At 39.8% G+C, this 15,837-nt stretch overlaps 1 protein-coding gene across 6 annotated transcripts in view; it reads right to left on the bottom strand.

Annotated features, from left to right (window-relative positions):
• Positions 1–15,837, bottom strand: part of nup214 (nucleoporin 214) — a 46,292-nt gene that overhangs the window by 18,371 nt on the left and 12,084 nt on the right. For all 6 annotated transcript variants that reach the window (XM_089129796.1, XM_089129792.1, XM_089129793.1 and 3 more), the window contains exons 13-24: positions 15,506–15,639; positions 15,160–15,218; positions 14,044–14,121; positions 12,620–12,769; positions 11,635–11,793; positions 9,198–9,301; positions 8,199–8,381; positions 7,963–8,048; positions 6,002–6,085; positions 4,152–4,391; positions 3,743–3,904; positions 2,036–2,138 (exon numbers count right to left, since the gene is read on the bottom strand). In XM_089129796.1, the coding sequence (XP_088985922.1) occupies positions 2,036–2,138; positions 3,743–3,904; positions 4,152–4,391; positions 6,002–6,085; positions 7,963–8,048; positions 8,199–8,381; positions 9,198–9,301; positions 11,635–11,793; positions 12,620–12,769; positions 14,044–14,121; positions 15,160–15,218; positions 15,506–15,639 (1,542 nt within the window). The remainder of the gene's footprint in view (positions 1–2,035; positions 2,139–3,742; positions 3,905–4,151; positions 4,392–6,001; positions 6,086–7,962; positions 8,049–8,198; positions 8,382–9,197; positions 9,302–11,634; positions 11,794–12,619; positions 12,770–14,043; positions 14,122–15,159; positions 15,219–15,505; positions 15,640–15,837) is intronic.

Below are 15,837 nucleotides of genomic sequence, written 5' to 3' on the forward strand. Positions count from 1 at the left end.
AAAAATAAAACCGATTTTTATATGCCCCTAAAATGTAAATTGTTCAACTTTTAATAAACTATTGGTAATTAGAACATTTCATTATTTCAATTAGCTACATAAGACTTTTAATTACTAAAATGGAATTTAATGATAAAAAAAAAAATAATCCAGAAAAAAGTTTAACATTTTTTTTTAAGTATTTCAATTGACTCTAGGTCAAAATAGACCCTTAGTGAACAGTGTGTGTGTGTTTGAAAAGCCCATTTTTCCAGATGAATGTCTCTGTGTACGGCATGCTGGGATACATCATAGAAACAGCCGTAATAAAAGCGCTGTGATGTTCTGCGTTCACGTCTGAGACTGACGAAGATCATGCGGAGTGTGTCCTGAGGGAAATCTCTGCCACTGCTCACACACACACACACACACACACACGATGGTCATGTGAGGATGATGAAGAAGATGAAGAGCGGTAACTGGAGCAGAGGAAGAGGAGAGATATGCTCTGATAAACACAGTGACATCATTACACTGGTCACCTGACCCCGGCATGGCGAACAAACCAAACACACACACACACACACACACACACTCTTTCAGCATCAGTGTGAAAGATCAATACAGACAGGAAGACGCTCAGACACACTCACAAACGAGTGTGTGTGTGTGTGTGTGAGAGAGCAAGTGAGTGTGTGCACGCAAGGTGGTGTGTGTGTGACTGCCTGGGTGTGTACATAAGTGTGTGTGTGTGTGTGTGTGTCTCAGGGCGAGCAGCTCGAGCGTTAATAATGCATTTGTCTGGGTTAAAGGTGCGTGGTACACACTGTCTTGAGCATTCACACACAGATGAGGTATATCACGTGTAACTAAACACAGGAAGTGATGTCAAATAATCATCACCACAAACTCTCACATCCTGCAGTGTCTCAATACGCAAACGAAACCTCCAAACACTACACACTCTTTCACATCAGAACTGCAGCAGGAGATATAATAACTATAACCACTATCACACCTGTAATAATAACCATAATAACTACTGGTCAAATATGACAACGATACTGTTAACGATAATATAACGATAACTCATAATAACACGATCTGTGTTATATCCATCTGTGTGTCCATGTCTCTATCAGACTGAAAGACTATAGTTGATGGATCATCACTGCACAGATCAGCACCTGTCAATCATCTCTGATTCAGACGCACACACACAGATTCATAACCTCAACCAAGCTAATGTCACACGTCGAGAGGTCGACACACACGTGACTGTTGTTCATCAGATGCGAGTGTTTGATCGCGGTCTGAACACACGCCTGGGGGAAGATGAGGTTAAAACAGGACACCGCACACACACACACTGACCCTGACCTCATTTTAGAGGATTTCACAGTGCGAGTGGATTCATAGAACACACACACACACACACACACACACACACAGCGCAGCGAAGCGAATGAACATCACATGTGTTGATTTGTAATGAGTGTGTATTTCTGCCGTGAGCGAGTGAACGACGACACAACAACATTCAAGGGTTTCATGATCCTGGAAAAAAATAATATCTTTTTCTGCACACACACACTGAACACATACACGTGTATATATATATATATATATATATATATATTAGGGTGCATCAAAAAACCCACGCATACTAAATGAGGCGAAAGTGTCAAGTTACATTCAAGATATTTTAAGGCGTAAAAAACGTTTAAATGTGTGATTTTGGTGATCAGAGATGAGTTTTAACAGATATAATGATCGACTACGGGGGACTTTAATCATTCCAGGTGCAAAATAAAAATAGCTAAAAAAGCTGTAAAATATATATTTTACTCTTTTAAATCGTGTGTAGAATTAAAAAAATATTTTTACTTCATATAATAAAACAAAAATTTACAATACTAATATTTCTGACTTTCTTCATTCTTCAATGCTGAAGCATCAAACTTTTATTTTGACGGGTTGCCGGCTATCATGCAGCCGTAATGCATTTTCAATCTTTTCTGTTCCGTAAAACCGCCCCATAATGCCCCTCTCTCACCTGATGACGGTGGACACGGGTGTGTGTGGACCTTTATCCTTCAGCTCCTGAACGTTCACCACCTGAGGAACCGTCTTCAGCGTGGACTCGGTCAGACACGCTCCTACAAACGACAGACAGACACAGATCAGATGTGCTCGTGATGTGATGATGATATTAAAGAGTCTCTGATGTCCCCAGAGTGTGTGTGTGTGTGAAGGTTTAGCTCTAAATACCCCACAGATATTTTTATAACATGTTAAAATCATCCCTTTTTGAGGGCGAGCAAAAACGTGTCGTTTTGTGTGTGTGTGTGCGTGTCCCTTTAAATGCAAATGAGCTGCTGCTCCGGCACAGGGGGCGGAGCTACAAGAGCTTGTTTGTGTGCGTTAGCAGCTCTGATTACCTCACACAGACAAACACTAAAATGTCACTGTGCTGATGATATTAAATTAAATCACATTTCAAATCAACTGCATGTTAACGACAGCCATCAACATGAGCACAGGAACAGACCACAATAACTTAATATATAATGCAAATAATCAATTATATAACGCTTGTGTCACGCCGTGTCAATCTAGTGTCCCGATTAAAGATAACGACAGCTCAAACTGAACTCACTGGTGTTTTAATAAATACTCTATAACTGATCGTATTAACAGAGAGAAACACAGAATATTAACACATCGAGTTTGGGATAATTAAGTTTTTAATGCTTTTTGAAAGAGTTCTGCTCACCAAGGCTGCCTTTTTTGATTAAAAATGTGTTAAAAACAAGGAAATATTATTGTAATATAAATCAACTGTTTTTTATGTGAATATATAATAAGTGTAATTTATTCCTGTGATTTTCAGCATCATTACTCCAGTCTTCGGTGTCACATGACCCTTCAGAAATCACTCTGATATGAGGATCTGATGCTCAAGACACATTTATAGTTATTATGCTGCTTCGTATATATATATTTCCATGATTCTTTGATGAATAGAAAGTTCTAAACATCCAAAATATTTAATATTTGTAACATTATAAACGTCTGTAGTCACTTTTGATCAATTTAACGCATCCTCAAATTCTGAAAACATAAAATCTTCTGAGGTGTAGTGTGTATTATAACAATAAATTGAGAGAAAACTAATGTCTTTGCCGTTCAGAGTCGATGGTGTGTGTCGCCCCCTAGTGTGCATTATTATAAAAACCTGATAATAGGGATTTTATAGTATATCGTGTCACAATATATCTCAATACAAAAATTACTGTGTGAGAAAAAAAGTTTCAGAGTTTTAGTGTCAGTACTACATTAAACTATATATAATGTATAATAATGCAGTGGGGGAATACGTGTGTGTCCTGATAATACCAGATGTTTACAGTAAAAGTGTCCAACATTATTCTATATATATCTACTCAGTGACAGATATTAAACATATTCTTCTAAAATAATTCTGTATTTTTAGCTTCAGAATCATGAATATTGTTATTCTGGCGTCTCTATTGGGTTTCAGCACCAAGTCCAAGACCATTCATTCACACACACACACACACACACACACACACACACACACACACACACCCATGTAATACCAAATCTAGCATTTTAAAATCAACTACATTTTTTGCTAACCCTTTATCATGTCTTGAAGTTGTTACACCCCAGCCTGATAATACTAAAGATCAGCTCTAAATATTTTGTTTATTTGGTGATTTTATTGTTGTGTTTGTACCGGGTTTCTGGCTGGTCATGTGTCTACTGAGGGCGGCTCTTCCAGCAGCCTGAGGGGCGGGGACTGAGGTGGGCGTGGCCTTCTCTGTGGGCGGGGCTCCGTGCTTCACTGTTTTTGTGGCTAGCGCTGTGCTATCGGCACTGTCCATGTTGATCTTCGGGGCTGCGAAACATTCAAGAGACTCAGTCAAACCAAACTGGTCACTGGTTGAGCTAAACTGGTATTATCTAATTGTGGAGTTCAATTTAACAGATATTCAACATAATTCATGTGTGAGAGTCCAACAGAAGGTCAAATATCCACTGAGTTCTGCTCACATTCATCACCATTTTCTAAACTCTAGCGCATAAACTGATGATGTGAGATGTGTACGGTTCATGAGTGTGTGTTGAGATGGGACGGGCCGCACCGGGGCTGATGATCGGGACTCTGCTGAAGGGACTGGCACTGAAGCCCGGCTGTATGGAGGGCGTTCGGACCACGGTCGGGTGTCTCGGGACGCTGGGCATCAGAACCGGCTCGTCCCCGTCCTCGGCCAGCGCCAGCGAGTCCTCGGGCTCCAGAACCTGAGACAGAGACGAGCTCGAGCTCACCTCGTCCAGATCCTCGAAGAACTGAGGACACAGGAACGCGGACCGCGACAGGTTGGCTGAGGAACCAGACACACAGAGAGAGATCAGACCGCTTCAAATGCAAAACTATGTGAATTTCAATGAGTTTGATAGACAAATACACAATATTAGAAGGTTAAATTACTCACTGAGTGTTTGATTTGTTCATTTTAAATGAGTTTGATTGACAAACACACTGTATTAGATGGTTAAATTACACACTGAGTGTTTGATTTGTTCATTTTAAATGAGTTTGATTGATAAATACACAGTATTAGATGGTTAAATTACATACTGAGTGTTTGATTTGTTCATTTTAAATGAGTTTGATTGATAAATACACAGTTTTAGATGGTTAAATTACACACTGAGTGTTTGATTTGTTCATTTTAAATGAGTTTGATTGACAAATACACAGTTTTAGATGGTTAAATTACACACTGAGTGTTTGATTTGTTCATTTTAAATGAGTTTGATAGACAAAGTCACAGTAATATATGGTTAAATTACTCACTGAGTGATAATTCAAAACAATAATACAAATGTGATGAGGCGTTGCTGAGAAAACAACGATTAATTAAACCTTAATGCAATGATTTCTCTAACTCATGTGCAATTGCATAAACTGAAAGACTTTCTGAACACACTGTATATGCAATAATCTTAAAACACTGTGACATAAGATTTATAGACAAGCACTTTGTCTGTCCAAATCAGATGCGATTTGCATATTCATTGAACCGCGCATACGAAATGAGGTGAGGGTGTCGAGTTATTCAAGATATTTTGAGGCATTTCCAAGGAAAAACCTGTTAAATATATACTTTCAGTGATGAGAGATGAGTTTAATAGGGTACAGGGGGACTTTAAATAAAGCGCATTATCAGCAGGGTTGGGAATCGAACATCGGATCGGATACTTGCTATAAAATTACAATTTCGATCCCTCTAATCATTTTTTTTTTCTGGATAACTTCTGTGACTATATTTATAAAGTGCAGTGTTATTTTATTTATTTTATTACATTTGACTTGATTACAGTTTCTGTACCTTAAAATACCTGAAAATCTTAAAACACTGTTTATTTCAACCATGTTTTTTTGATAAGTCGTGTCTATTTGTTGCGATTGCTATTTTTTTTTTAATCACTGAGTGTTTATTGTCTTTAATAATGATAAAAATGTATATTAGTTGGGCTAGTGGTTTTCTATGGTGTTTTTAAAGCACAGGCGAACGCTCCTCGAGTAAGAGTTATTTAGCTGATGATGATATTCAGATGCAATTAAGTGTTTTGCAATAAGACTAAATGGGAATGGCATCTAAGTTTTCTTTTTTTATAATTTTATTTTACAATATTGGAACTGAAATTGTTATTCAAACGATACCCAGCCCTAATTATCAGTAGCTGAGATTATCATCGTCATATTTGTATGTGGTTGTTGTTGCTTAAAAATAGAATAAATCACAGATAAAACAAAAACACCAGTTAACATGGAAAAGACTTTGGTCAGGTTAGGACACAGTGTTTGGTGAACCAAATTATGAATAATTTCCAGGCCTTTAAAACAAGTTCTCCATTTCTGGAATCTGATTATTACTTAATCTCTAGATGACATAATAACACACATAATGCAGAGTTCATGACGTACCAGGAGCCGTGGATCGAACCGGTGGAGTCTGTCTCTTCGACAGGAAGTTCCTCAGCTGAGACTGCTTGGCTGGGGTCATTTTAGCTGCACACACACACACACACACACACACACACACACACACACACACACAGATCAACATCTCACTTATCTGTGCAGAAGCGTCATGATTGTAATGGCATTGACATGTAAAGCCGTGTCTCCACCACAGGAACGAGGGCCAAAATCATCGTGATCATCATATTTATCATCATGGTTTTGTTAAAATGAGATAAGTGTTCAAAAAGACCCGATGCTCACACTGAAAACATTTCAACAAGTTCTATAGTTGAAAATCACCAAACAACAAATAAATACGCAGCTCTATGTAGTTAAAAGCAAGATTACGTTCTGTGGCGTTTCTTCTTTATAACGGCCGTCGTCAATAGCAACGCATTATTACACCGCGCACATGCATATCACAGCGGGCGCGCGCTCGTTTCGTTCAAACACAACTTGCCGTCTCCCGTTTTTGATTGTATTGAAAATCAGAGTTGATTTATTGTGTGCACAGTTTGATGATATCTTTGTGATCATCTTGTCTGGACGATTGTTTTGTCCGCTGTAGGAAATGGATTATAATCGGGTAAGATTTAACACTGCGAACTTCTCTTCGCGGAAACTACACGTCTATTTCAAGTGAGTGAGGTAAAATAGTTCAACTCAAAACAACATTTTGTGCCCAATTATTTCCCAGACGTAGTTTTAGTGTTGAGGTCGAAGTTAACTTGCCTTGTGAGACGATCGGCAGATCTGAGGCGTGTTCGCCATCCTCGATCGAGTTTCCCTCAGGACTTTTGTAAAAACCAAAACATGCCCACACTCAGATTTGGTCCTCTTAAAAGGTTCAGGCCTTATTAAGATTATATATTCTAGAATTTGGGATCATTTCTCTAACTCGTTCGATCTCGTTTATCAAAATGAACACATTTTTTTTTCCAAGTCATTTCGTTCATTCAAGTGGCCTTAAATGTGCCCTAGAATGTTTTTTTTTTTATTATTATTTTGTTTCCTGGGATGCCCTTATAATGTTAGTATGTTTTTAGATCAAAAATAACTTTAGTCATATTTTAGAAATAAAAGGCATTTTTCATAGCCTGTAATAAATAAAATAAAATTTTCTCCATATAATGGACTTCAATGGGAACCAAACGGTTCAAGGTCCAAATGAGAGTTTCAGTGCAGCTTCAAAGGGCTTTAAACGACACCAGACGATGAATAAGGGTCTTATCAAGGACCCTTCGAGTCATGACTCGAAAAAAGATTTGTTCATTTTGATGAACGAGTTCGAACAGGAGAGTCACGAACGCGCATCACAGAACAGAGCAAGGCGAGCATTTGAGCTTATAAAACTTAAATGTTTTTATTTATTTTTTTAATAACCGATCGTTTCGCTTGATAAGACCCTTATTCATCGTCTGGTGTCGTTTAAAGCCCTTTGAAGCTGCACTGAAACTCTCATTTGGACCTTGAACCGTTTGGACCCCATTGAAGTCCATTATATGGAGAAAATCCTGGAATGTTTTCATCAAAAACCTTCATTTCTTTTCGACTAAAGAAAGAAAGACACGGACATCTTGGATGACACGGGGGTGAGTAAAATATCAGCAAAAAAAATTTTTTTTAAAGTGAACTACTCCTTTAAATGTTCTGCTTGAAACAGCCAAATTTCCCGAACAACGCAATCATATTCTGTAATGCAGGCAAAAATAATATACAGGGAACAATTACTTTACCTCCCTCCCGAGTACTTTACCTACCGAGGGTGAAACCATAAAGTCGCACGCTACGTCACCGTGCTAACTATTAGCCTATAATCCTCGCGGTGCTTAAGATCGCGGTGGAAACCATTTCCTGGCTCAAACAGTTTGGGTGGAAACGCGGCTTTAGACACATCGTCTCCTCACTCCTGCGACTCTTACACGGGGATTTGTCTTGAGCTTTGGGTGCCGTCTCCAGACTGGCCTTCAGAAGAGCTTCCTTCAAACTCTCCAGCTCGCGGTCCAGACTGAAAACACACAGAAGCATGTGAACCCTGACAAACACACTCCCTCAATATCCTCATGCTTGATTCATCATTGATACATTTGCAATACAAAAGAAATATCATCAAACTAGTGGTTTTAGTGGTTCAGGTGCGACAGAAGTGTGTGTTCACCTCTGTTCTGAGGGTGTGGAGGGCGTTCGGCTGGCGAAGCTCCACGCTGACGTTCCTCTGTAGAGTCTGAGCTTGTGCAGGTCACCTGACAGACGCTCCAGAACCGTCTTCTGCTGGTTGATGATGTCCAGGTTATTGGCCAGCGCTGCAAACAGAGCCTCTCTCTCGGGGACGATCATGTGCCTGCGGGATCCAAAGCTGCGGGATTAGCTTACGCTCGCGCAAAACATTCGTGAATAAAGAGAACAAAATCATCACTTCCTGTGAAACTGGTGCAGAGTATCAGTAATAAAACTGTAAGTTGCTTTAATGTGGCTGTTTTCCCTCTATCATAAACGAGTGTGTGTCGAGCGTCAGACGAAACACAGCAAACGCTGTCGTGTTCTCTGGTGTTCGGGAACACACTCGTGTGTGTGTGGGAATTACACACTTCGACTCCGGCGTTTCAGAAACACCAACATTAGAGACGCTGCGACGCCATTGGTTACTCCGGTTATCCAATCACAGCTGATGCATCATGGGATTTATTCAGTAAATGTGTTTCCATCGCAGTTATTCGCACGTCTTCTTATCGGATAAAAAACATGAGCGCTAGGGCTGTCAACATGGCTGAAGAGCTACATCTGAATTTCTTTATTAAATATTAGCAAAATTCTAATGATAAAGGCAATACTTAATGTTAGAGGAAGAGGGTGCTGTATTGTCTCCTGTGTCCACAAGAGGGCGCAATGAGCATATAATTACCTTCATATACTGTGTTTGTGCATCAGTAACCTGAGAAACACACTTACACACAGCGTAATGAACTACATGAACACACAACAGCATTCAGAAACACACACTTCTACTAGTTCATCAAAAACACCAGACGCTGAACTTGATCCGAGCGAGTTAAATTACGCACACCTTGCTGTTTCCATCCAGCGTTTTTAAATGCGATATCCCGAAATAGATGGCTGGATTCTGTTCCCAGGAAACACAATAAGCACAGCCGCTCACCTCTGCTTCTTCTTCTTCTCCAAGTGCATCTCCCACTCCACGTCTAAAACGCCATTCACGTCCTCCATGGCGAACTTCACGTACTGGTACAAGCGGCGGATCTCCTGTGACACAAACACACTTTCAGGCGGCGTTCTAGGCTAGTGTTTGACAGCTAATAGCGCTCTAGGCTACTGTTGGACAGCTAATAACGTTCTAGGCTAGTTTTAACAGCTAATAACGTTCTAGGCTAGTTTTAACAGCTAATAGCGCTAGGCTAGTTTTTGACAGCTAATAGCGTTCTAGGCTAGTGTTTGACCGCTAATAGCCCGCTAGGCTAGTGTTTGACAGCTAATAACGATCTAGGCTAGTTTTTGACAGCTAATAGCATTCTAGGCTAGTGTTTCAAGGAGTGCTCTAGGCTAGTTTTTGACAGCTAATAGCGTTCTAGGCTAGTGTTTGACGGAGCGCTCTAGGCTAGTTTTTTACAGTTAATAGCGTTCTAGGCTAGTGTTTGACGGAGTGCTCTAGGCTAGTTTTTTACAGTTAATAGCGTTCTAGGCTAGTGTTTGACGGAGCATTCTAGGCTAGTGTTTGACAGCTAAAAGCGCTCTAGGCTAGTTTTTGACAGCTAATAACGCTCTAGGCTAGTTTTTGACAGCTAATAACACTCTAGGCTAGTTTTTGACAGCTAATAACGCTCTAGGCTAATGTTTGACAGCTAATAGCGCCCTAGGCTAGTTTGACAGCTAAAAGCGCTCTAGGCTAGTTTTTGACAGCTAATAACGCTCTAGGCTAGTTTTTGACAGCTAAAAACGCTCAAGGCTAGTTTGACAGCTAATAGCGCCCTAGGCTAGTTTTTGACAGCTAATAACTAGGGGTGGCACGGTACATGAAAAAACACCCGAACCGTTCGGTTCGCTTGTCTCGGTTCGGAGCGCGTGTGCGTCTCACGGTTCGACGCATGCGCAATGTAACCTCGTGCACGTATGTGACGTGTGTTTTCTTTTCGCGCGACATAAACTTGTGCGACTTGGACCGGCGCTCATCAATAACATCAATCTAGCGCGATTCGGCTCCGTATGCATTCATCACTTTCGCGGTATTTGATGTCATTACCGATCGCTCTGTGCAGCGCCGGTTCAAGTTAATAAACAAGCCAGTAAAAGTGGAGTATGGAGCGCTGCAGGTCACGGCACGCGGAGAAATGGCAAGTGGGAGAGATGAGGGAGTTGGAGGATGCGCCAGCGTCGTATAAGTCTATGGTATAAGTCCGGTGTGTGGGAACATTTTGGATTTCATGTTATGATATTTTAATTTAACTACAGTGGCACTTTATGTATAGATAAGAGCTTCAGTCATACGTTTCCAAACCCTGCACTTTAATTTTAAGTGGAAAAAAGTACCCTCACATTTTGGGAATAGAAGCATTGTTGATACTGTTTTTGTGTTGAGGTTGAATTTCAATTTCACTTTATGTTTATGGCCTTTGCTATTGCTATAGCTTAATTATCTATAGGCAATGAGGTTTCATGTATATTGACATTTAAAAGACAGTGTTTTAAGAGTTCCTCTCTTTTTCTTTTAAAAGATAGAATTTTGGTAAGAGCTACAAAAGTTAGCAGTTGATACATGAAAGTTAATTTCTTTGTGTAAATAAGATTTATGTGATAAAAATGCACAAGTTCTTGTAGAGATAGTGATACACATTCTCCTTTTTTGCCAAATAAACAAAAAGCATGTCAATTTCTTCTCTCTTGCTGTATCTAAATCTCACCTAGCTTTCCTCTGAGATAGTCCCCAAATGTGCTTAAAGTCAAAGAGTCAAATTCAGTTTGTGCATGATTGCATGAATATAATATATATTTTTTAATACTGTATCCTAAAGTGTGGATAATTAAGCTATAGATCACATGCTGAAGTACATTTCTGGAGTGTTAAAGATTAAAAGAAAAAATAACAAGAACCGTACAGAACCGAAAACCGTGACCCTAAAACCGTGATACAAACCGAACCGTGGGTTTTGTGAACCGTGCCACCCCTACTAATAACGCTCTAGGCTAGTTTTTGACAGCTAATAACGCTCTAGGCTAGTTTGACAGTTAATAGCGCTCTAGGCTAGTGTTTGAGCGCTAATAGCGCTATGGGCTAGTTTTTGACAGCTAATAGCTCTCTAGGTTTTTAATCTTAATTTAAAATATTATTTTTCTTATCACATTGGTGGATAATTTTGCTCGTTTTAAACAAAAACTCACTTAATTTTTATTTATTCCCCAGAAAACAAGACATAATGTCACATTTTTACAAAATAGACATTTGAACTGGAAACAAGACAAACACTAAGTAAGAAAAAGTATTTTTGCAGTGTGTCCGCTGTTATAAACTACAGCTCAGAATCGGTTCGAGAGAGTATCGTGATGTTTTCGGGAAGCGTGCGTGTGTGTGTGTGTGTGGACACCTTGAGCTGCTCCTCTCGCCGCGGGTCCAGGGGTTTCTTGTAGAGGAGCTGGAGATAGTCTTTGTCTCGGTTGAGTTCGCTCTGAGCTCGCGCCTCCTCGGCTCCAGCGAAACCCTCCAGCAGGCTAGTCTTTAGCGCGCTAATGTCCCCGTGAAGAGACTGCGAACAACAGTTCAACACGGTCAATCACACATCTACAGTTCATCATCATCCACCTTATTCCTGCGCCCCATGATGCTTTGCGAGAATTATGGGTGTAACTTCCGTTTAGCTGTAGACAATCAGTGAAAGGCTCGCTCTACGAACACAATTATACGTTTAAATAAAAATATGTCCCAATACGACGACATTATTGTACTCATCCATTGAACATTAAAGGGATATTTAAAAGTGTAAAAGCATCAACCAAGTATTTCGATTTTTTTATATGGTGCAAAAGTTCAGTAATTCAACTTAAAAGGTGAAACTAATATATTATATAGACTCATCACATGCAAAGTGAGATATTTCAAGCCTTTATTTGTTATAATGTTGATGATTATGGCTTACAGATATGAAAAACTTTTCACAATATTTTAATTTTGAATTTGGGGTTTTCATATCTGTAAGCCATAATCATCACAATTATAACAAATCTGGGACACTGGAGATATCTATATTATATATTAAGCTTCTTAAAATAAGACACAAAAGAGTCGGAATGATCCGATGTGTCGTGTCTTCCACGTGTCCAGGGGTTTACGAAGCGGTTTGGTGAAAAACAAATGTATTATTTAACAAAAATGGTGACCTTGGCCGTTGGTCTTGTGCGTTCATAACACAAGTTGACCGCACACAAGTTGTGTTTAAATCAAGACTAAGAAAAATGTGACTTCAAAATAAAAATAATGAAATAAATTCTCTTTTTTGTGTTCCGCAAAAGAAAGAACAGCGCCAGGGTGAGGTTAGCATGTGATCCTGATCTCCCTGTAGGTGTGTGTCGTACCTCCGTGGTTTCCTTGATCTCCAGAGTGAAGGCGTGGAAGTTCTCCGAGTCTTTCCTCAGGTCTCTCATGTCGTCTTTGCTTCCCACCCGGAAATCAGCATTCCTGCAGCGGGTCTTCAGATCGTCCAGCTCCTTCTGGAAGTGAGCGATCTGAGCAGAGAACACGACCGGCCAATCAGACGCGAGCATGTGATCATCGGCTCTACCTCAGAGCGGGTCCTAACCAGACGCGATAAGATTCAAGCGATACATAATTTGTCTGTCCACACTAGACACGACTGTGTGCGTCAAAATCAATCAAATCCCACAGCCAATCAGAGCAGTGTGTGGGCGGAGTCTCGCGACACCAGAGCGTAATCGTCACAAGAGAATGGATAAGTAGCAATAATCAAACTCACAAATATTACACCATTTAAAAATAGATACTCTAAGTTACTAAAACAATGTTTTGTTTGTTCACAGTTTGAACGTTCTTTTATTCAAACTGTTCACGTTTTACGGCTGCAAAGCTGGACATTCAGAGTCACATGACACGCTTTTAACAGTAAATAAAGCACATGAACAGTGAGGTTATCAGCCACACTTTGTGCTTGTTGTTCCAGCGCGACGTTGCAGAAAAATAAAACTGTTTCTAAATCGTAGAATCGTCGCGTGTCGCGGCTGGTTAGCACAACAGCTCTGATTAACGTGGAAAAGAAGCCTTTTATCGCGTTTTCACAGGTTCGCGTGTTTAAGTTTGTGCGGAGATGATACGTTTGTATTTATTTATTTATTATTTTACATATTTATTTATTATTTAATATAAATGGAGACTGACTTGATAAAACAATTATCGATGCATTTGTTTTATTTTTAAATAGATAATTTCTCACTGTGTGACAAAGTACTTTTAAAGCAAAGTATTTGTAATGAATTTATTTCCACTACATTTTCTCAATTAAACGAATGGAAGTGATTTGGCAATAAATGTCGCGATAGAGTTCGTCAGCGCTGGTCGATCTGCGAGTGGTTTATAACATAAATCTGCGTCGAATTTGAATTCTTCCAATTAGAATTGGTATTAATTGTGCTGTGAATTCAAACGCTGGATCTCCCAGCGCTGAGTAATAACTTAGTGTCGCGTGATTGAGATCGGCCCACGAGTAAACCTGTCCTGAGCTAGCGCTAAACGTCCGCGGATTCGTTTAACACCATTCCTGGAGCTCAGACAGTAGAGCGTTCGCGCTTGCAACGCCACGGTCATGGGTTCGATCCCCAGGGAAAGCAAGAACTGATAAGAATGTAGAGCACTTTTTGCGTTACGTCAACATTACGTTATCAATTAACATTCAGAAAATAGATTATTGACATTTGTGATCTGATTCACAATCGTCCACGTCTGTGATGCATCTAAGAATCAATGAACATGTGATCATGGACTCTACCTCCTCCATAATTCCTGTCATGACGGGGTCCGACTCCTTCTGCTGAAGCGTCCTCTCCTGGGCTTTCACAGACACCACCTGCCATGACAAGAAACACCCTGGTCGGTCAGTGAGCGAATAAAGCGTCCTACTGTCCGCTGCAGTGCTCGATCTACGGCTGGTGTTTGATTATCTCTATCATGGTAGTGTTCGAATGAAGCTGATGTTCTTCATCATCACAAAAGTTGATTATTTTCATGCTTTTTAACCCATTGCCAGTACCAAAAACAGCTTTATTAGGGTGAACGTAAACAGCGTATGTGTATCAGCATATTGGGATCGTGCTTTTGGTCTTAAAGTGACAGCAGCCTAATAATCCTGCAGCTGTCTGTGTCATTACTGTCAATCAAACTACAATCTGCCCTTGACTGAATGACTTCTGTGGCTTTAATAACAATCAATGTATATTTAATTAATGCAGTAGACTATGCAGTTTTATTTTTACGAGTGCTGGGCAACAATTAATCACATGCAAAATAAGTTTGTGTTTACATAATGTATGTGTGTGTGTGTGTACGGTGTACAATTATTTTGTGTAGATAAATACACACATGAATATATTTATTTATATATAACTTATAATATATATATGAAGAGTTCAGATGCAAAAGCCTCTAAATGCCATTTGAAATTTTCTTCTTTAATGATGATTTTTTATCAAACTTGTATATTTAAGTTCAGTCATTTCAATTAAATAACAATTAATAGGTAATTATCATTGCCATTTAAGTGAAATTACTGAACTTAAATATACAAGTTTGATAAAAATCATCATTAAAGAAGAAAATTTCAAATGGCATTTAGAGGGTTTTGCATCTGAACTCTTCATATATATATCACTTAATCACTTATTGTGCATTAACAGTCAAATACACACAAAATAATGTTAAAAATGGCGGTCTTGGTGAGTAAACAAGTTAACATAAAGAGTTGAGAAAGACTCTGGATCTGTGCATCAGGTCTTAAAGTGACAGCAGCCTAATAATCCTGCTCACAAATTATGAGATGATATTAAAAACCACATGCATCAATGATTGGTGAGTAAAGCGTTAATGTGAAGGCTGTTTGGTGGTGTACCTGTGCTGACGCAGGGGTGGCGACTGAGGCGGGCTTATGCAGAGCGGCGCTGCGTGACACTGAAACACAACATCATCATCTGATTTAATGGCTCCAGGGGCCTCACATTTATAAAGACATTCACCGCAAGACCCAACACGTGAAAGTATGACAATTTCATCCATAAAACGTCCCACTTTATTAACAGTTTATCTTAAATTCAAGCACAAAGCATGTCATATCCAGTTTAAGAAATGTAAATCAGCTTTTCTATGTGAAGATAAAGTAAAGTGTAATTTATTCCTCGGATTTAAAGCCCATCATGCTTGCCATTTATAACCGAGGAGCTGGGAATGTGGGCGTGTACCTGCAGGAACGGTTGGTTTGGGCGCGGGTCCCGTCGGGCCGATGACCTCCGCGGCTGTCGGTTTGGGAGTCGAGGTCAAAGAGAACGGCTGGGTAGGAGTCGGGACCGACGTCACGGTTTCCACCGCCGAAAACCTGCCGCAAAACACGCCAAACGCTCATTCAATCATTCAGGATTATCCAGGAAATGAAATATTGAGATCAGGCTAAGCGTTAACCGTCTCTCTCTCTCTCTCTCTCTCTCTCTATAACCAGCACTGAGAGAGTTCGCCTGCAGTTCCTCCTCTGGCCACTAGAGGCGCTGCAGAAGACACTCACTCCCATAGACTCGCA

Source organism: Pimephales promelas, chromosome 4, assembly GCF_988280905.1.
Source record: "Pimephales promelas chromosome 4, fPimPro1.hap1.1, whole genome shotgun sequence".
NCBI classification, from domain to species: domain Eukaryota; kingdom Metazoa; phylum Chordata; class Actinopteri; order Cypriniformes; family Leuciscidae; genus Pimephales; species Pimephales promelas.